Below are 22,512 nucleotides of genomic sequence, written 5' to 3'. Positions count from 1 at the left end.
GGAGCTGCTGGATAGCAAGAAAGAGCAACTCAGCTGCTGTGACATCCTTGAACTTCCTGTACAATCAGTGGGGCTGTAGGGCTCCAGTGCTGTTTCCAGAACTGTGTGAGGTTTGGATGATGTGTGGTGATATTTACCATGCAATGCAGGGTCTGCTGTGGGTTGGGTGAGGAATGGAGCTCATGGATACCAGCTCCATCCAGCTGTCTCCCACACGCCTTGTGTGCTTGTCCCCATCCTTGTCCTTTGCCCCTGGGGTCCCTGTGCCCAGGTCCCCATCCCTGTTCCCTTACCTGAGGGTCCCTATCTCCATCCTCACCCAGTGCTTGGGTGCCCATGCCCGTGTCCCCATCCTTGTCCCATCCCTGTCCCATCACCAGGACCCCAGAGTTGGTGTCCTCAGGGTTGGTATCCCCATCTCCAGCCTAGATGTTCCCATCCCTGGTGGGTGTCCCTGGGGTTGTGTCCCCATCTCCAGTAGGTCTTCTTGTTTCCACTGGGTGTCCCTTGGCTGGATGTCCCTATGCCCAGCAGGGGTTCCTGTGTCTGATAGGTGTCCCCAGGGTGGTGTCACTGTCCCCGGTGGGTGTTCCCAAGCTGGATGTCCCCTTCCCCAGTAGGGATTCCTGTCCCCGGGGTGGGTGTCACCATTCCCAGTGGGTATTCCCAAACTGGATGTCCCCACCCCCAGAGGGTGTCCCCCGGTGGGTGTCTCCATCCCCAGTGGGTGTTCCCGTCTCCGGTGGGTGTCCCCAGGGTGGGTGTCACCGTCCCCGGTGGGTATTCCCAAACTGGATGTCTCCATCCCCTGTGTGTGTCCCCCCAGGGTGTGTGTCCCCAAACTGGATGTCCCCATCCCCGGTGTGCGTGTCCCCAGGGTGGGTGTCCCATCCCCGGTGTGTGTGTCCCCAGGGTGGGTGTCCCCATCCCCGGTGTGCGTGTCCCCAGGGTGGGTGTCCCCATCCCTGGTGTGTGTGTCCCCAGGGTGGGTGTCCCATCCCCGGTGTGTGTGTCCCCATCCCCGGTGTGCGTGTCCCCAGGGTGGGTGTCCCATCCCCGGTGTGCGTGTCCTCAGGGTGGGTGTCCCATCCCCGGTGTGCGTCCCCAGGGCGTGTCCCCATCCCCGGTGTGTGTCCCCAGGGCGTGTCCCCTCATCCCTCCCCCGCCCCGCGGAGGGGCCGGGCCCGCGCTCGGAGGCGGTGCCGCCGCCTTTGGTCCCTCCTGGCGGCCCGTAGCTGGGCGGTGGCGGGGGCGCGGGGCGGGCCCGGGGCGGCGGTGCCCGCTTGTCCCGCGTGTTCGCGTGTCCCGGTTATCGCTTGTCCCGGGTGCTCGCAGCGCCGGGCCGGAGGGGCGAGGGCGGCGGCTGCGGGAGCCCCGCGGTGCGGGCCGGCGGCGGAGGCCGGTAGGGCCGGGAGGGGTCGCGGGAGGGGCCGCGGGAGGGGCGCGGTGGCCGCATGGCGGGGCCGGGCGGGGTGAGCGGGGCGGCGGGACCGGCCCTGGCCGCGCCCTGAGCGGGGCGGAACCGACCCTTCCTCTGTCACTGCCAGCGCCGGGCCCGGGCCATGGACGGAGCGGGGCGGGAGCCGGAGGAGGGCGAGGAGCCGGCTGCCATCAGCGCCAGGAACATCCTGGACAGCTTCACCGAGAGCCGCGAGGTCGCGGAACTCATCGGGAACCTGCGGGAGGTCTTCGGGGAGCTGGTGACGAGGGAAATGGCCGTGGAGCGGTTCATAGGTAAGCACGGCAGCCAAAGGGAGTGGTCCTGCTACTGCGTGATACAAACATTTTATCGTGTATGATTCATTTTGTTATTGCTGAATACCAAAAAGGGACCGAACCGTTAATTTTTGGGTCAGTGATAATGCTGGAACTTTATCAACAGGTAATTCAGATGTGTTTTTTTGCTCATTTTGTTTTCCATATAGATATTCTTTTATTACCTGGTATTTAACTACTGTAAATGAAAACTTAGGTCTTAGATTCCTGATTCAGAAATCTGAATTCTGACTTCAGTTTCCTGTTCAAATTCAGGCCATAATTTAGTTAAAAGTTTGTACGTCTGTCGAATAAAGCCACTCTGTTACTCATTGGAACACACCCATTTTGTGCTCTAAAGTGTTAATTTCCTATTTACCTTTTCATTTCATGGGAAATGTGAAGAATGGCTGCATCCATAGAGATCATGCTTGTTTTTCCAAGTGGAGGTAACTTGGTTTGAGTTTTGTGCCACCTAAGGAAAGCTGTCCTGGCCCTGGGCCTCAGCTCAATGTGGAAGGGCCACAGTGAGGTGCATGGAGCAGTGTCATGGGTGACCAGCCTGTTTCAAGGCACATCTGTGTGTTGGGTCAATATTCTGGTGAGGTGATTTGCAAAAGTTCATTCAGTGCTTCGTGTATTTGCAAACTGAATTTTGCAGGGATTTTTGTGAAGGGTGGAGAAATTGCAAAACTCACAGTCAAAATATTGACACAGCATCTTTGTTTTTGACAACAAGAAATGAGGTGGGCAAACAATAAAGCAGAACCCCCCAGATTTGGAGATCTGACCCTGCAGAAGTTTCTCAGTAGCATTATTGTGGTTGGCTGAACTGACTGTTCCATCTAAATGATGGACATAAAACTGCTCAGACAGAAGGAACTCTCATTGCTGAGGTTGTTCAGCATCCAGAGGAAATGTCAGATGTCAGTGGGACAGGAAAAACCATTGCTGGAAAAATCACCTTGCTGTGCCTCTCTGTTTGTCACATCATGTGGAGTTTTTCTTTGCATTTCAATTCTATTTATGAGCTTTCTGCCTGTGTATCATTGCCCATTAAATACAAGCTAAATAGACTTTAAAAAGGTGTTGTGGTTCAGTATTGGGTTATAATATTTAGTGTGCTCAGGTGTCATTGATCCTTCTGGGACAAAATGTCCCCAACCTGCCAAGAGGCTCAGTGTGTGGGTTAGAACACTGACACCTGGGGACACTTGGCTTTTATCTGGGAGCAGGGAATGCAGTGATCACCTCTTCCAGAGGGTTTTGATGAAAATTCCCAAAGCATTCAGAAAAACTCATGGTGCTCATTTTGTGATGAACCATTAGAAACAGAAGTTTGGGAATCAGTTTAATCTGCAACTACAATTTTGTAGGAAAAGATAGGAAGATCTTTTTTTGAAATAATAGTTTTAGAGCATCTGGTTTAGGTTCATTCTCTTCAGCTTTTTTATTTGGGGTTTTATTTTATCTTTGCCAGGCTGGGACCTGGGAAAACAATTTGCTCCTCAATTCCACTTTTTATGCTCACTGGTTCTGCTGTTTGTATCAGCATTAATTCAGGTGGGAAGTCAGGGATGATTAGGAGCTCAGGTTTCCCTCTGGATGCTGTTGTTGGTCTGAAAGTGGTGGTGCAGTGGCATCCACTGGTCAACTGCAGCACTGTTGGCTTTGTGTCATGTCTTCAATGTAAATGTTCATGTGTCAAGCAGAGAAAAAGGACAGAGAGCAAAGTGGCTTGTGAGAGAAACAAATACAGAAAAGGGGAGGTTAAGGAGGTTTTGGTTTTCTAATTCAAAAGCTGTTTTCTGACCAAAGAGCTAAAATGAGCCAGGTGATCTCCAGTGTCACACTGGATCACTTAATGATCTTCTTGGGAATCCAATTTTCATTTCTGCAGCTGCTTTTTATTGATTCTGGGTTTAAATTGAAAAGCTTTTGTGTCTGAAAGCTCTGAAAAGTTGTTCTTTTTTTTTTTTCCCCCCAGTACTTAATTGCAATGTGTCCTTTCTTGAGTCAGTATCCAAAAGGAGACACTGTGTTACTGGCAGCAAAACAGAGTAAGGGATGTGAACAGTTTTGAGGAGCACAGTGGTAAGAGCTGCAGTTTGTTTGTTGAGGTTAAAATTTGTTAAGGATTCTTTGTTCTTTGCTGAACAGTTCCCTGTATTCTATTTCAAAATAAGAAAGCAGCTCTGAGGATTGTGAGGAGCACCCTCGTTGCCAAGTGTTGCTTGTGGGAGGTTTGTCCAAGGAAACTGGGGAGGCTCCTGGGGGTGGGCTGATGGCTCAGTGGAGGTAAATGAGTGCAGTGTGAGGGGACAGCTTGTGCTTGAGCTGTTGCTTGGAATTATAAACTGCTCTGTGTTGGAAGGGACCTTAGAAACCATCTCCTGCCATGGGCTGGGACACCTTCCACTATCCCAGGTTGCTCCAGGCTCCATCCACTCAATGATTTTCTAACTTTGTGACCTTGCTTACAGGTGCTGGCAGCTCAGGGATGCAGGAATCTTAAACTAAAACTGTTCAGAATCAGAGGATATCTCACAGTTAAGGTCTGGAAGAGCCTTGCAGTAGTTTATTACAGATATCTTTTTATTTTCAGGTATAATGGACAAGTACCAGGAGCAGCCTCACCTTTTGGATCACCACTTAGGTAGGAATGTCAGCCTTAAATAATTTTTGTGTCTATACTTAAAAATCTGTTACTCTGGAAGATCTGGGTTTGCATTACAGGATTGCTGTGGCTGATAGTACTTCCATTTTATAATTGTTGTCTCACTCTGTTCTGTCAGAAGTACAAGAAACTCTGTGACCTGCATGTAATCTCACTGGTTTTTCTCTCCTTTCACTAGAGGGGATGATGAATTCCTTGTTGGAGATAGTATGGGACAGTGGATCTCCTCCCCCACTAGTTCACCTGGCTTTTAAATTTCTCTACATCATTACAAAGGTAAAAAAATCCTAAATTTAATGTTCTTTAACTGAAATTTGTAAGTTACAAATATTTTCCTTGTTATTTTCAAAAATATTAAAATAAATAAGTGTTGAGTATGATTAAATATTTTAAACTGCACTGTGAAAGATTAGTTCTCTTGTTTCCCATTTTCATGATAGCTGATGTTATTTAATGATCCAGATTAGTAAAAATCCAGATTTGAATGCAAAAGAAATTGCAGACATGGAGATACTGAGTGATAAAACATGAGTTATAACGTTGAAAAGTAAAGTGTAATGAAAATTTGAGCACAAGAAAATATTTTTGGGCTGTAAGGGCTGAGCCTGGGACAGGTGGCTCAGAGAGGTGGTGGGGTCTCCATCCTTGGGATACTGGACACCTCATGATGTGGTCCTGGGCACTCTGCTGGTGACCCTGCTTTACCAGGAGGGCTGCACTGGACAATCTCCAGATGTCCCTTGTTTTAAAGTTAATTATCATGCCATGAATTCTTAATAATTTTGTAAAAACACAAAGTTATATATCACAATAAAACACAAAGTTAAATATCACAAGGTCTTTAAGACTTTGATTGCAGACTTACTCTCCTTATATCCCAATCAAGAATTCCTCCAAGGGTCTTTCCTTTCCCCTCAGTGTGTGCTGGTGCTGGATGGGTTCTGAAATTCTGAATTCTGGAACTTTCTGCTTTAGGTGAGAGGCTACAAACGTTTCCTGCCCCTGTTCCCTCATGAAGTCAGAGACCTGCAGCCTGTTTTGGATATGCTTGCAAAGCAGAACCCAAGAGACCCTGAGGTGAGCACTTGCTGTACTTTTTGTTCAAATTTTATGTCTCCATTGGAAAAAAACTGCAGGAAAAAAATTGGGAAAAAGTAGATAAAGCACTGACAGACCCTGTCTGGTGTTAACACCTGGATTTAATGTGAAAACCATCATCTTGTCACAGGAGGAATATCCTCCCCAAGGAGAGGTTTTGCTGTTCTTTGTGGATTTGTTCCAAGGATTTAGAAGCAGTGGCAGTAGAGGTGCAAGTGGAATCTTTAAGCACTCATGTAAGGAACAAATTGATTGTAACAAGAGTAAGAAGAAGGACAGTGAAAGGTATTGAATCTCTAAAATGAGTGACTGAAAAATACTCCAGTCTGACTCCAGGATATTTCATATTCTTAGGTTTTTAAATAAGGGAGAAGAAGAATCCCAGAGACCTGCTTAAGAGAGATGAATTTTAAGAGAGATCATCAATTATAAGTAACAAAAATCATGGGTTTGAAGACAATTGTATTGCTGCTCTAAATTAAAGCTTTTTTTAATAAACATCCATTCTGACACTTTGCTGCTGCAGGTGTACAGCTTTAAATCTTGAAAAACTTCCTTATTTCTTCAGAAGTTGTTGCAGTAAACCCATGAAAGCTACACATAAGAAATTAAGGAGAAAAACATCTGTTTTATTTGTGAGTGGGAAAGGAAAAACAGGAAAATGGGAAGGTGCAGTTTGCCTTTGGAAGGAAACAAGGTTGCCTAGATTTGTGACTGGGGGGAGGATCCATTAATTTTGTTACAGTTTTGCTGTTTGGGGTCCCTTGTAGCTCTGTCTCCTCTGGAGTTTCAGGGCACTTACATTGGGAGTTTCTTCTTGCTCATCTTGAAGTTCCTTGGAGCCAGGGGGTAGTTTGTGCTCTTGGCAATTCATGTTGAAATGAAAATGAAATAAAAAACCTTTGTTTTACTATTCCTGTCGCCATATTTCTCCTCACAGAGAAAAGCCAGGCACAGTTCTTCCCAAGAATATTTCTGAGTTTCACATTCTCTGAACCTCAGAGAAAAAAAACCCCAATTATTACCTCATTTGCTGCACCTGTGTTTTTCACAAGTAAAATACATTGCAAAAGATAGCTCACCTGAAGAAAATTAGTAATTGAATTCTAATGTGTTTTAATTCACTGACCAATTAAATCCAGGTGTGTGTGTTAGGTCTGTCAGCTGCCAGTCAGGAAATTCTGTGCAGTTGAGTGCTTGGCAGATTCAGTTTAGATGTAATATAATATAATATAGTATAGAATAATATAATAATATATATATATATAGAATAAATAATGTAATATAGTATAGAATAAAATAATGTAATATCATATAGAATAAAATAATATAATATAGTATAGAATAACATAATTATACATATATAATATATATAATATGGTATAGAATAATATAATAATATATATATAATATAATATAGAACAAAATAATATATATAATATAATATAGTATAGAAGAAAACAATGTAATATAATATAGAATAACATAATGATACATATATAATATATATAATATAGTATAGAATAATATAATATATATAATATAATAAAATATAGAATAATATAATGTAATGTTATATGATGTAATATGATGTAATATAATAGATGATATAATATGACATAGTATAATACAATATAATATAGTATAGTATAATACAGTATAGTATAATGTAATACAGTATAGTATAATATAATATAATACAATATAATATAATATGATGTAATATAATAGATGATATAATATGACATAGTATAATACAGTATAATATAGTATAGTATAATACAGTATAGTATAATATAGTATAATATAATACAATATAATATAATATGATATAGTAATTAATTAGCCTTCTGATATAATCCTCCTCATCATTCCTCTTCTTTGTCTGGGGCAAAAATATCTTTCTATTCCTTTGCAGACGTGGGAAACTCGCTACATGCTCCTGTTGTGGCTGTCCATGATCTGCCTGATCCCTTTTGACCTGGCCCGTTTTGATGGGAGCCTCGTTTCCCTGGAGGGGCAGGCTCGGCAGCCAACCATGGATCGCATCCTGGACATAGCCAAGGTGAGGGGAACACACCCTGCAGTGCTTCCACACCTGGCAGCTTTGGCTCAGCCATTCACTGTGTGATAAATATTAATGTGTTCTGTATGTTCCTCAATGAGATTCTTTTCTGCATGTTTTTTAAGTCTGTATTTTTGTGTCTAATCTGTAAGGGATTTTTTTGTAGTTCTGGATCTTCAACCTGTTGATTGCTGCTTTAGAGTCAGGTGAGGCTGGAACTTGTTTCTCCTGGTGTAATAAACTGTTTTATCTGAGGTGAACCCCTGCCTTTGAGTATGCTAGAGGCTTTCAACACATGCAAGTGCTAGAGAGCATCTCTGAAAGCCAAATCTGAGGATTTCTAGAGAAAATCAGCATTTGATCAGAGTGAGCAACTTTGGAGGCTGTGACTGTGTGAAGATTTTTAAACAAGTACATGAAGTTCCAGTGGGTGTCAGCCCAGGTGGCTGATTTGTCATGCTTTTGAGATAGAAATAAACCTCCCTCCCTTCCCCACAGGTCCCCAAGAGCTCAGGCTTTTGACACTTGCAGCACTAAGGGGCTTTCTGCTTACAGGCCAATGTGTCTGTGAGTTAAGGCTTCAGCAAACGAACCTTCAGTAATAAACCTGCTTTGAAAGGCACACAAAGGGAGACTCTGCCTCAGATACAGTTTGTTAAATGGAAAAATAAACTTTCTACTATCTTTAAGCTGAGTTTGTAACCATAATAATGTCATAATGTGTGTGATCATCATAATATTTGTCATGTAAGTATTCAGTAGAGCTGTCACACAGTTGGTTTTCTATCTCCAGTTATGAATTGTTTTACAGTCAGGTTTCTTTTCCCTTCAGTGTTACCTGGTTGTCAGTGACAAGGCTCGGGATGCAGCTGCTGTGCTGGTGTCCAAGTAAGTCCCTTTTGTGCATCTTGGCAGAAAGGCTCCCATTCCTCCTGCTCTTTCTTAATCTGACATGGCAGGGTTGGGAGGGCTGGAAGTTGCCAGCTGTCTGTGGGATATTAATATTGCTTGAATTGGATACAGCAGTGTTTGTTGGGAATACTGCTTCCTCTGCATGTGAAAATAAATTACAAAATAATAAATTATGAAATAATAATAAAAATAATAAGATAAAAATAATAAATTACAGAATAATAAATTACAGAATAATAAATTAAGTAGGGATAGTACACACATGTCTCTTGTTTCAGTATCTATTCTAGTCCACATTCCTGGACATTTTAGTGAAAGTCAGCTCAGGTTGTGACTGATTTGGGTTTTTTTTTCCTTTTTAAAGCAGTAAAAGCCCCAGCTCTGCACTTCAGCCTGTGCTCAGCAGAGGGCGCTGATTAATTTTAATTAGGAGCGTGTGTTCAGCACAAATAGGGGACAGAATACATTAGGCTGGTTCTAGTACCAGCTGTGCCAGGCTGTAATGGTGCTGTATAGTGGATTTAAAATTGTTTACACCATTTTCAAAACAGCCTGGTGATTGAAGGAGTTAGAAAGGCTGGCTCCAAGGCCTTGCCCTGTTCTCACATCCCCAAAGCCAGTTCTGAGCATAATCATTCTGACATGAGGTTTGTGTGCCACCCACCCTGATACTTGGGTGGGCAGAGCACAACGGTCCTGGGACAGATGGGCAGATAAGATACAGGAGTCTGACTCTGTAGCAGGCTCTGGGAAAGTCCCTGGGGAGCAAGAGAAGGACCCTGCTTTGTGCTCCAGGGAGTTGATGAATTTCAAGTGAAGTTTAGAAACATCAGATTGGAGACCTGTTTTCCAAAGTGAGCTGCTTCTCACAGGGCAAAGGAGCTGGAGTATATTTCATAAATTCTCCTTTCTGCCTGCTCAGTGAGTGGCTGCAGTAGGAGGAGATGAGGCTGATCCTTATCCTGGTCTTAGTCTGGAGGTTAGGGCACTCCTTTGGGAAAGAAAGATTTAAACTCCTTGGGGCTGAGGAAGGGTCTAGGAACCAGCTCAGCCACTTCACAGGTCACTTCTCTCACGTGTGCCCTTGGGCCAAAGGCAGCCTCATCCTTCCACCCAAACCAACCCTGCTGCAGCTCCCCCCAAGTCCTCATTGCTCTGCTGCTGAGCACCACAGGGACTGGCTGGGAAGCCTCAGCAGTTGACTGCTGAGCTGTTTTATTTATTATATTTAATACTCCCAGTCAGCTCTTGGGGCTGTTCCCCAGCTATCTGTAGGGGTAGGAAGTACCAGGTCCTGGCTCTGGGGCACATCCTCTTTGAATTCTGTGGGTTGTTCTGGGTGGGCTCAACTCCCCACGTGCCTTGTTTCCACTGGGTGAGTTGAGAACAAATGTAGTCTGAATTGCTGCTGCAGCAGGACCTGGTTTGTGGGTGCCAGGACACTGAAGTGATGCCCTGACTGCAGCTTGGCTGTTCAGGGTAGGGCTGAGAGTAGGTTTATGATAGTTTAGCCATGAAAATCATCTTTCCCCTTTTCTAAGATGGCTAAAACCACATCTTTTCAACCATCTAGTGTGTTAATAACAGGTACTTGACCTTTTCAAATATCTGGAACCCCAAATGTAGCCCTGCTGGTTGCTCTTTCTGACAGACAGTGCAAAATGACCACTGATTTTCAGATTTGCAGAATGGCTGGTTTTGGTGAGAGAGGTGCAGAATCCTCCTATTTGTTTCAGCCTTTCACTAATTCTAATAGAAATAATTTCTTAAAAGCTTTGGAAATTTTGTTGCTTTATAATTAAGATAAGAAATTTCTAGAACCCAAGTTTTTAGCTGGGTTTGAAGTGAGAACAAAGTTCCAGGTCAGAGTCTTGCTCAGAAACAGCTGGGCCTAAACATAGGATGGTTTGGAGTGTTGCCACCCTCAGTGATTTGGGGAAAGGCACATTGAAGAATTGTTTCCAGGAGCTAGAACCAGTTTGGATAGGAAGAAAAGTAATTTTTCACTGGGTGTCATAAAGTCAATGGCTGCAATGTTTTTCTTTTTTTATCTGTGACAGGTTTATTGTCCGCCCTGATGTCAAGCAAAGCAGGATGGCAGATTTCCTGGACTGGGTGCTCTCCATGTTATCCAAATCCTCCTTCCAGACCATGGAGGGCACTGTCATTGTGAATGGCATGCTCCAGGCCCTGGTAAATACTGCTTTTCCCTTCAATGATAGACAGGTGGTCTTATGGCCATCCTATACTGCTGCAGGAGGCCCTTGACAGCAAATGCACAGAGGGGTTCCTGGCAATAAAAAAAGGAGAATTTCCTCCACAGCAGTTTGAACAATGTAACTTCCCATGCATGTGTATTTTCTTTTTTTTTGTCATCCCCAAATGAAAGTGAAATTGCCAGTACAGCTACTCATAAATAACTCTCAAAGTAGCAGTTGTTTCAGTAAGTTTGAGTTTGTTTGCTAATCTGAATGAATTTTTTGTTGAGTGGCCTTTCTTTGTGAATTGATAATGGTGTGTGACTCAAAAGAGCTGAATTCTTACTTTGGGTTTTAAAATTGGTATACTGTGCATGGGGAAAAAATCTGCAGTACCTGAACTGCTGTTCCAGGGCACTGCTCCTCTTGTACATCCTAAAAAGGGCCATTTATAAAAGCTTTATTGTAGTTTTACACCCTTAAAAGCGCTGGGGTGTGTTTTGAAATCCTGGGGTGACACTTCTGGTGTCTGTGCCAGTTTTGATGTCCGAATATATTTGGGCAGAATGGGTTTGTGAGGGGGGAGGGATTGTTGTTCCTTCTTGGTTTGGTTGTTGACCAAGGCAGTGCAGGTGAAGACAGATCATGAGCCCTTTGCAGTTGCACAGGTTTGAGGATTTGCTGGTGTTTGTACAAGTTTTGATAATTTGCATAAATTTGCTACTCTTCTTAACCAGTCACTAAGAGGACTTGTGTGCAGTGTGGTACTAAACATCAAAGCAAAGGTCTGGAGCAAGTGTGTGGGGTTTTTTTTTTGAGTTGTTTCTTTTTCCTCTCGAGCTCTTCCAAATCAGAAGGGGAAGAAATGATCTATATTTAGAATAACTGAGGACCTGCTGCTTAAGCAGGAGGAAGCGTTATTTGTGTGCATTGCAGCGTTTCAAAAGACAGAATGATGTTTCATCATTTTATTGTCAGATCTGGAAAGGGAGACTGACTGTTTGCCATTCCCAGGCATGATGAGACCTGCAGGATGTATAATGCATTAGTGTTTTGTCATAATTCCTTTGAGTTTGGCTTTGGCTCCATCCACCTGTTCATTAGTGCTCACTAAGCGAAACAGGTGAATACTCAACAAGTAGAATCGAAACCAGAATGTGATACAATAGACCTGGGAGTAGAGCCTGCTGCTTTGCTTTTCTGGGATTTTTTTTTTTTTCTTCTCCACACCTCATAATTCCTGTTCCAATTGGTAGATATGGGCAGATTTGTAAAGCCTTGTCTTGCATTTAGTCTTCATTTTCTCCTTTCAGTCACTACAATGAGCTGTATCATTAGGGAGTAAAGGTTTTCAGAATGGTGTGTGTATGCATGTAGGTGCTCAAGGAGAGCAGGAAATATTTATTTCAAGAGTTAAATGTTATAAATATCATATTTATATATAATGACATATATTCTTAGTATTTTAATATTAAGAATTTTGTTTCACACTTGGAGCAACACTATGTTGTCAAAAATACCACCTGAAAATAAATGTTCAAAATAAGCAAACACTTGTCTTTAACATGCAAGATTCTAACTTCATGCAGTATATAATGTAGTCTATTTATTTTATAAATAAGTCTATTTGTTCTATAAATAATACATACTTCTAGAAATAATTCTATACTTCATGCAGTATATAATATAGTCTATTCTATATAATATAGTCTATTTATTCTATAAGTAAATACAATGTATTTTAACAAGTAATCACTGAATGTGTAAAGCAGAGCACATCCTCATGAGGGGCAACTAAAAATTGTGGCAACGAGCTTCAGAATTCTTTGCTCTTGGATTCCTCCAGGACTTTGTTATTTTAAGAGTCAAACTGCTGCTGCTTGGCCATCTTTGAACAAGCAGGAGAAAAAAGTCCATTTTTCAGTTTCTGGTCAGTATAGCAAGGGATTGTGCAGGCTTTGGGAATGATGTAGCCCACCAGAGTGGGGATAAAAAGTCTCTCCACATCACAGCAGAGTGAGGCTGCCCTGAGCAGGGTGGGCTTTGGTTGGGTTAGGATTTTGTGCCGCTTCTGGTCTGCATTTACCGAGCGGCTCCGAGCGAGGCTGGCATGGAAAAATGGCTCGGAAAAGACACGAAACTCCTGCATTTCAATGAAGTGAAACTGCAAGTCAGGGACGCAGTGAGTAGTTGGCCGTGGCTGACTTTGATCTGCCTCTCTGTGGCCGTGAGCCTGGCTGATCAGGTGTGTGCTGTGTTTCATCTCACCCAGCGCTGTGTGCAGAACGAGTCCGGCCGTTCCGCGGCTCCTGTCGGAACACGCACCCCGCCTTGCATATTGTAATTGCACTGGGGCCTGTGGCTCTCTGCTCCTGTCCTCAGTAACTCACCATTTCCCAATGGGGGGCACCAGCAGGCACCTCTGTGACTCTGTTTCAAATTTCAGTGTTTCAAACTGCCCTCCTTTGTTGAAACCTCGGTTGCGCTATGGCATTTAATTCACTTCCCTACTCCTGTCCCTTGGCATTTGAAGGACTGAAAATGTTGGATTATTAAGCAATTGCTACTTTTTTATAACATTCGTTTACTTGAAGGAAACTTCTAGCCTGTTTCAAGAATCTGCATTTTAAATTCTCTTGGTCTGGAGGTTTGCTTTTAAACCTGCCATTATATCAAACAGCTTTTTAGTTATCGCTGCAGGGCGCAGCACTCCCAGTTCTTGCGTGACAGAGATGTCATCACGTTGAGGTAGCCTTGGGCATTGAAACTTATTAAACCTTATTTGTTTTATAAGTGATTCAGTATACAAGTGTGAGTAATAATTAAAAAAAATAAAACGCCCTACACAGTGATCTGATGAAACTCGAGAGTCTTAAGAACGAGGCATTTCCCTGAGCTGTCTCTAATGCAAAGGTTATTTAGCAATAGCTACATGCTTATGTAAATTTGGCTCCAGGGAAGAAAGACTCTCTAACTCCATTCTTTCAGACCCAGAGGCACAAAAATAGAATATTTCCAAATAGAATGTTTCCCAAGTCTCTGTATTTTTGGCATTCTCAGAGAATTTGGTGTATTAGGATTGTCTATTGGCGCTATTTTTTTTAAAAAGGGGTTGTTGTTTAGTGGTTTGGTGATAAAAGCGTAGAAGAAGCAGTGTTGGTGAGAGGTACAAACATTCCTATGTCTGCAGGTACCGAGGGCACTGACTCCTTTCTGCTCATGCCATTCCTCTCCTGGCTGTCACTGAGTATTTCTTCTAATGTGGCCTTGTCTGATACTGCTGGGTTCTTCTCTTCTCACCAGAGCTTTTGTGCTCATTCCAGGTTCAGAAGTTCTGTTACCATAAAGCTGTTTCTTTTTCTTGTTAGAGCATAGTACTATCTCAAGCTGCTAAATGTTTTTTACCTTCTGAGTATTTAAAATCCGTGGGTTTTGGTAATCTCCCGATGGAAGGGAGGTACTCTGCCAGCTCTCCATGTGTTAGTGTAAACATTTCAGATGTTCAGCTGATAAATAACTGGGATCACATGAAAGCTGCCATCACTGTGTTGCTGTCTGTCAGTGTTGGTGTCATGTTGATGCTCAGCACCCAAGCACGTGCAGCCCACAGCAGGAATGCTGCTTGTGTGGAGGCACAGTAAGAGCAAGGCCTTTAACTAACCCATTTTACCTTCAGCTGCACGTAGAATATATTAAATATTCCCTCCTTCCAAGTGAACTTCAGTTCTGCCAGCGTGTTCTCCCTCCTTGCTCCTGGCCTGGAGGCAGGGATGGCTGGTGGCATTCCTGGGGTGTTGTGTGGCTACCAGGGGGTGCTCCAGAGCAGTGCAAGGGATCATTTCCTGCTCTTCCCAGCCAGGCTGGCATTATCCTCCCAGCCCTCCCCTTGGTTACAACCAGAGGGAAGATCCAGACTTGTGTCTCCTGCTCAGCAGGAAGATCCACTCAGTCCCCACCGGCCAGGCCACCCCTCATGGTGATTTGTGTAGCTTGGGGAACAAGTCCTGGAGATGATCCCCACTGATAGATCTCCTGCAGGTCGAGCCCAAAGTGGGTTATGCAGACAATTGGCAGGTGTGGTGTCTCTGCTGGGATTATTAAGAAACTGGGCTTTGTTTGCCTTGCCCTGCGCTGTTTCTAAAGCAGAACCAGACCTGACAGTCGTCATTGCTTGCACACCACTGATTTTCTCTAATTTGTAGGTGGCTTAATTATTTATAAGAGAGGGAGTCACATACTTTTCAACAGCTGAGCAGGTTGGGTCGGTTGCTGTGTGCTCTGTGTCCTCCTTAGAGGAGCTGTGGCGTGGCTGTGACTGCAGGGATGCTCCGACAGGCAGGCTCCTCGTGCTCAGCCCTCTGACACCAAAATGCCTGTGCAGGTGGCAAACCAAGCTTATTAATTGCTTTGTTTGTATCAGATTTTTGGAAATGGTGTGCCTTGGATATTTTTCTTCCTTCAAGGCAGGAAGTTTAAGCTGGGTGCTGCAATGCTGATTTGCTCCTTTTGCTGCTTTTTTTTTTTTCTCATGATTTTCATTTATGCATCATGAACATTTCTTTTTTAATATGATCCCTGTAAGTTCCAGATTTACAGTATTTTTCTGAAGGAGTAACTTTGCTGTACATGCCTGACTGTAGCATGTGCTAGAAGAAAATATTTTTTCTGCTTTCCCAAAAAACAGCATTGGATAAAGTGCGTCTTTATTTCCTTTGAGGAAAATATATCTATCACACTCAAAAGTTTTAGAGTTTTGGACTTGGGGATGCTTTTGCATGCATTGACTCATAAATAAGTAATGAACACTTCTCTTCTTGTCTTCCCTACACTCAGAAAAAACCCCAGACACTGAATTTTCTGCTGTGTTGAATATCTGAAGAGTGGTTCTCCATGGTTTGGCTGTTGCCTATTTACTTTTGTAAAATTTATTTTTAAAATAGCTATTCAACTTCTCTGACACAGAGAAATGTATCAGTTGTAGAAACTCCAGGAACCTGCTCCAAGGTTGTATCTGACCCCCAGTGCACCAAGGTGGGTGCAGAAAGAACTTTCTTCCCATTCAGACAGTTGGCATTTTCAGCTGTGTTTATTCCTAAAGCCTTGGGAACATATTTTATTGATCAAAAATCATGTAAATATTATGGCCCTTTAAAAAAAAGTTTAGTTATTAATTTAAATTAATAATTATTGATTAACTATGGTGTCCTTTGGGCAATTCTTACTTCTCCTAAAAATTTGTATTGATAAAATAAAACATCTTAATGCACATCTCAGTTGATTTATAGCTGTCGCCACAATGATTTTATTACAAAATGTACATTATAAATTCCCATGGTAGGAGTAGATGTTTTGTGTTGAAAATAGTTGTTATTTGAGTTTTAGTGAAACTGCTGTAGGGAGACAATGTGTGTTTCACTTTTTTGTTCAGAAAATAATATAAATGATTATGAAATGGAATCTGCCAAGGTTGGTGCTCTAAACTGATTCATAGGTGTGTAAGGAAAAGCATTTAAAAAAAATACTGTGCACTATTTGATTTTTTCTCATTTCCTGCTTGTGTGTTGTTTGATTCCTTCCATCTCTCTCAGAGGTGGCAGAGTCAGGACTTAATTCAGACTTGGGCTCAAGGGTGTGACATGTGGAGAAGCTTGGAGAAAGGTGCCAGAATTTGGGACCTGCAGACTGAAATGGGTTATTTGGATGGTTCTGTTATTACTATTGGGACCTGCAGACTGAAATGGGTTATTTGGATGGTTCTGTTATTATTCTTGGGACCTGCAGACTGAAATGGGTTATTTGGATGGTTCTGTTATTATTATTGGGACCTGCAGACTGAAATGGGTTATTTGGATGGTTCTGTTATTATTATTGGGACCTGCAGACTGAAATGGGTTATTTGGATGGTTCTGTTCCAGCTCCCCAGCAGTGTGCTGAGAGCACACAGCCAAAAGTGTCCAGGAGCATCCCCAAGGGTCTGTTCAAAAGCTGTTTCTCTGCATTATCACTGCTTGAGGGATTACACTGTGCTTTGTTTCAATATGCTTGAATATAACAACAACAACAATAATAATAATAATTTGAAGTAAGCCTGAGTGTGCCTTAAAAAAATATTTGCTGTTAAGTCAGGCAGAAGGAGAAGGAGTTGTGAGGATGGAGGGAAGGAATTGTGAGGATGCAGGGAGGGAGTTGTGAGGATGGAGGGAAGGAATTGTGAGGATGCAGGGAGGGAGTTGTGAGGATGGAGGGAAGGAATTGTGAGGATTAAGGGAAGGAGTTGTGAGGATGGAGGGAGGGAATTGTGAGGATGGAGGGAGGGAGTTGTGAGGATGGAGGGAAGGAGTTGTGAGGATGGAGGGAAGGAATTGTGAGGATGCAGGGAGGGAATTGTGAGGATGCAGGGAGGGAATTGTGAGGATGCAGGGAGGGAATTGTGAGGATTAAGGGAAGGAATTGTGAGGATGCAGGGTGGGAATTGTGAGGATGCAGGGAGGGAGTTGTGAGGATTAAGGGAAGGAATTGTGAGGATGCAGGGAGGGAGTTGTGAGGATGCAGGGAGGGAATTGTGAGGATGCAGGGAGGGAGTTGTGAGGATGCAGGGAAGGAATTGTGAGGATGCAGGGAAGGAATTGTGAGGATTAAGGGAAGGAATTGTGAGGATGCAGGGAGGGAATTGTGAGGATTAAGGGAAGGAATTGTGAGGATGCAGGGATGCTGCCCTGTCTCCAGCATCCACAGCAAAGTGTGTGGAGAAATCAGTTATGGGGTTTTAAAGCAGAACACAGGAACAAAGTGATGAAATGAGTTTCTGCATATTTCAACAAAGAAAATTTTCAGAGGAGCCCTACATTTGTTGTACCAAAGATTTGCAGGTTCTCTGACATATTTTTAAGCTTTTTTAGTACGAGCAGGGTTTTGTTGTATGTCAGTGAGAAATTTTTGTAATTTTTTTAACACTGACTTCATCTATTGCTAAAAGCTGTGCCAATTTATACATTTAAAGTGATACTTATTTCTGTTGGCTGGGCCTGAAGTCATCCTATTGCATTGCTGCTGTGTAAAAGTCATTTTTAAGGGAGCCCTCACACTTGCCTGCATTAACACCTCAAATACTTTGATATATAATATGAAATTCCCATATATAGCTGGCAGTAGTGCTGATTTGTGATCCTGGAATGCAATTCAGTAACAAAGCAAAAGGGGCTGGGTACACAGCCCCAGGGTGTTTTTCTTGCCTCTGTTGCTGGCAGCCAGGCCTGCAGCGCGGGAGGCGTGCGTGTGTGTGTGTGTGTTGGGTATGTGTGAGAAAGTACCTCTTTTCAGGGGAAGTCTGTTCTTGTTTAACTCCCAGGCATATTTATTGAGGAAGATTTTGCTTCTGGTGAAGGACAAACAAGTGCCTGGCCAGGTTTTTGCTCCGTGGGGAGCTGAGGAAGCTTTTAATGTGTAACGTGTTCTGTCAGGTGTTAATAGTGCCTTGTCTGGCTGCAGTGCTGGGGTTTAATCTCACTGGGATATTTAGCTGCAGATAAAGTTCCCTGGGCACAGGAATTGCAGTTGGCCTGCTGGAGGTGTATTTGCAGGTGTCTGTAGGTGGTTTAGTCTCTCACAAGCAGTGGTTGCACCACACTGAGCTCCTGTGACCCGGCACTGAGCCTGATGGGTCAGGGACCTGAGCTAGCCCAAAACTGGTGGCCTTTTTCTTTCCTCATTTTTTATTCTGGTTTTTTTTTTTTCATTTTCTCTTGAGTGGTTTTTTGGCCACCTCAGTCCCCTGAGCAGTTACCAAGAAGAGCTGCACCCTGAGACTCCTCCTTTTACTATTTAAATCAGCAAACACTATATATCATTGTGAGAACATTAAAAATATTTTAGAGCTAAATGCTTGATATATATTGTTTTACAGAATCTCTGTATTCTCATGTCTGTGTTCCCTATTTTAATTGCAGGCACAGCTGTTTAAACATGGCAAGAGAGAAGACTGTTTACCATATGGTAAGTTTGTAATAGCCTGGGTTCAGTTTTTCAAGCCATTGCAGTGGAAAGGGAAAGGAAGATTAACCTGGTGACAAGTGGTTCTGGAAGGAGTAAAATCCACAGTGCTAAAGCAGGAAAAATGAGGCCAGCAAAAGCAGAAATGACAGTGAGGGAGGAGCAGATGCCACCAGGGAATGTTGTGTTGGGGCAGCACATCAGAGGGTTTGGCAGGTGATCACACTGGCCATTGCTGTAATACAGGAGCTGAACACAGAACATAGAAACTGTTAGATGTGGAAAATATTTGTTTGAAATTCAGTTGAGCATAGACTGGTTTTGTACATATTCCTGCTGGAAGTTTTGCAGAGACTCTTCAAGTTTTAATGCAAACACAGGATTTCAAAAAAACCCAAGTTTTAAGAACCAGTTGTGTACAGGACACAGCTGGAGTCATGTGGGGATAATTTTGGAATAAGAGAAGTTTTGTAGTAAAAAGAGATTATACTGGGTGCAATTAGGGATAGACAGGATGCCAAAAAGAGAAAAAGAGAGTATGGAGGTTTCTGAACAGTGTAGCTGCAGTTTGGAATTATGTTATCTTGGGCTGAATCTTGAAATATGATCAGAACTGACTGCAGTGTGATCTTGGGCCTTATTGATAGCAGTAAGGGGAGGCAGGGAAAGGTGGTGGCCAGTTCCAAAACACTACAAAAGGCCTGGTCAGTTTTGTGCAGGTTATCCAAGTACCAGAAATGGGGTTTATGCCATTCACAGGAACCAAGTAGGGATATAAACTCACTTTAGAGTGTTTGTGATTTCACTCATGACATTATTTTGGCCCTGAGAAGAAGCTTTTTAGTTTTGGTGCTGGAAAGTCTCATTTTCCCAGTTCCTAGGCTGAGATACAGACACTTCCTTAGAAAATGCCTGAGAGATGGGTATTGATGGAGATAAGATAGTGAAGACAAACAGCATGGAATGACACAGGTGCAAATCCTGGGAATGCCATTGCACAGGAACAGCAGAATCCACTGGGAGGCTGCCAGAGAAGCAGAAAAATAAACAGGCTGGGAAAATTACAGTGCAACAGAAAAGGACAGAATTTAGAAAATGCCACAGTACAACACAGTATGGAAGGAGCATATTGAGCTCACAGCATTAACCCTGCTGGTAAAATCAGAAACTTTGGCTCATGGCATAGAAAGAATAGTGAGTTATGAGCCTGGTAATAAGAGGAAAATCAGGGGCATATCAATGAGTGAATTTACCCTAGAAAATCTGGAATGGTCACAACTGAGAAGCAGCTATTCAGATGGGAACTGTTCAGGATAAGAAAATGTGAGAGACAAAAAATATCTAAGATTTTTAATTATAACAGATCTGAGGATGAAATAGAAAAAAAAATAGGCAAATGTGAAAGCAAGATCCTGTTTGAAGTCACTTGTGACATAGAAGTTGAATTAAAAACAAACACTAGCCCTGGAGTAATTTACATGGGTCTGTAGATATTTCAGTGATTCAAGAGCTGGCAGGACTTGGAAGAGGCCTTTATTTATATATTCTTAATTTATTTTCTGTCTGTGAATGATGATGCTTCTGCAGCCTCTTCCTCCTAAACTATCAGTCTCTTGGGCTTTTATAACTGCAGAAAATCCAGGTTGCTGGAAGGTATTGAAGTATTAATAATCATCAGTGGCTTGTTGTCTGCATGGATTGTTTCATTTGTAATTTCAGTACATCAAGATGCATCACCACTCTTTTTAAAGACTTGAGCAGATTTGTAAGTCATGTCTTACAGTGTCTCAGACTTTGAAATAATTGCATTTTCTTTGATCTCTCTGTATTTTGAAAGCCCTGATATGAGGCTGGGGCAGGAGGCAGCAGAGGATTTGCCTGCTGTGGTTCCATCTGAGCAGTGCAGTTGAAGCCCAGTGGCTCTTTCAGAGCCTGAGTCATTAGTCTCTATTAGCTAATGGTCAACTTCTGAAGAATTCTTTTCACCCTAATGAAACTGCAAAAGGGCTTTTTTATTTGTAACAGCCATAGCTTCCTTGTGAAAATTTTGAATCCTGGAACTTTATCCTCATTAACCCAAGATTCTCTTTTCTCTGTGTTTTTTTTACTTGCTGGACAAATAACTTTGTTACCTTTGATGTGCCCAAATGAGAGGTTTTGTGGCTGATTGTTTACACATCCACAGTGTTTCTCATGTGTAAATGTTTCTGGACATCCATCATCATAAAAATTTCAGTGTCAGGATTTGGTGCTGCCTGAAAATACTAAATGAGGAAAGGGAAAGCTTTCAGTGTGCAGGAGATTTTCTGAGTAAAAGAATTGCATTTTCTAGCTTGTGGTTCTGTTAGATCACTGAAAATCCTTAGACCCTGAAAGACTTGGATGTGTTGCTTCCAAGAAACAGAGGCATAAACACTCAGAGAATGTAGATAATAATTTTCATAATCAAAACTAATCCTTAAAGCCATCTCCCCTGTTTGGGCAGTGAAGGATATCGCAGCTGTTTGACCAATGTCATCTCCCACAAAGTAGGTAACGGGGCATTTGTGTTTCAGTAATGCCTTTAAAAACATAAATATCCCCAAAACCATTCAAAACTTTCAGATGTTCATACCAAGGTGTTTTGAAAAGCTGTTTTTCTGGTGTGTTTGTTTTCTTTTGCAGCTGCTACTGTTCTGGAGTGCCTTGATAGCTGCAAGCTGTCAGAGAGCAATCAGATGGTTCTGCGCAAGCTGGGCATGAAACTGGTCCAGAGGCTTGGGCTGACATTTGTGAAACCAAAGGTAGCAAAGTGGAGGTCAGTTTAAAGCTGAAAAGTTCAAAAAAAAAAAGGAAAATCCTTAAATAAAACCCACTACAAATTCATAAATCCATGCATTTGCCCCTCTTAACATTGCCTTAAAGAAAAAGAAATCCCTGTGGGAATGAACATTATTCTTCATTTGCAGTATTTAGAAAAAGGAGGATTCTTCCACTGTATTTAGTTTCCTGTATTTTTTTTTCAATTTTGGTACATAAGTGAGTGCTGGGACAAGCCAAATCTGACTTTGCACGTTGCACAAGCAGAAGCCTGTTCCTATATAATGCATAACTCACTAAATATGGGAAGACCTTTGTTCCTGAAGCTGATTTAGTACAATTTTGTAAGAGTGAACATAACTTTTTCCATTACCTGGTCCTACCCTGATTCGATAGAAAGTTCACAGGGGAAAAGTGGTTTGCAATCCTGCTCTGGTTTTGCATATTAGTCAGGTTTTGGTGTCTGGTTTTACCTACTGCCAGAGGGCAAACTCTTTTTTAGATTTCTCGCACTGATATTTTAAAATTGCAGGCTCCCTTGGTGACTATTTTTATTGTATTTATTTTACTGGCTTTTGAGAACATCCTTAGGCATAGAAAATTCTTTTTAGGTGGAGAATGTACGTTGCCCCATGGCAAAAGTCAGTTTAGCATGTAAAGTCTATCTTTTGTAAGAATGCATCTACACCACGGGCTAAATATTCGAGTACAGTTTGGTCAGAAAGTACTAAGCTGGCTTTGAGATTTAAAAAGCAATTTTTAATAAGATGATTTTATTAATTTTTTTAATATTTTTTTTCATTTTTGGAGAGACTTTTGGGGCCTGGGAATTTTGTCTCTCTTTGTTGTTTGCAGTGGAAAATAGGTTATAGTGAAACAGGAAAGGGAGGGATATGAAAAGGAACTATTTGAATAGTCTGGCTCTTCTCACCCTTGGAAACAGACAACTGGGTCAGGAGCAAGGAGAATGGGATATTTCTCCCTTTCCTTTTAAAACTGTCACTGAATAACTGGAGAGC

General features: G+C 42.5%; 1 protein-coding gene across 1 annotated transcript in view; it reads left to right on the top strand.

Moving 5' to 3' along the window:
• The first annotated feature begins 1,280 nt into the window (after positions 1 to 1,280).
• The window catches only part of TBCD (tubulin folding cofactor D), a 125,228-nt gene continuing 103,996 nt past the window's right edge, over positions 1,281 to 22,512 (top strand). The window contains exons 1-10 of the mRNA XM_036394383.2: positions 1,281 to 1,402; positions 1,548 to 1,734; positions 4,361 to 4,411; positions 4,611 to 4,708; positions 5,408 to 5,509; positions 7,449 to 7,595; positions 8,428 to 8,483; positions 10,568 to 10,700; positions 18,652 to 18,697; positions 21,359 to 21,491. Coding sequence (XP_036250276.1) covers positions 1,563 to 1,734; positions 4,361 to 4,411; positions 4,611 to 4,708; positions 5,408 to 5,509; positions 7,449 to 7,595; positions 8,428 to 8,483; positions 10,568 to 10,700; positions 18,652 to 18,697; positions 21,359 to 21,491 — 938 coding nt within the window. The 5' untranslated portion in view covers positions 1,281 to 1,402; positions 1,548 to 1,562. The remainder of the gene's footprint in view (positions 1,403 to 1,547; positions 1,735 to 4,360; positions 4,412 to 4,610; positions 4,709 to 5,407; positions 5,510 to 7,448; positions 7,596 to 8,427; positions 8,484 to 10,567; positions 10,701 to 18,651; positions 18,698 to 21,358; positions 21,492 to 22,512) is intronic.

Source organism: Molothrus ater, chromosome 19 (genome assembly GCF_012460135.2).
Source record: "Molothrus ater isolate BHLD 08-10-18 breed brown headed cowbird chromosome 19, BPBGC_Mater_1.1, whole genome shotgun sequence".
NCBI lineage: Eukaryota > Metazoa > Chordata > Aves > Passeriformes > Icteridae > Molothrus > Molothrus ater.
This window is presented reverse-complemented; position numbering and strand designations above follow the sequence as displayed.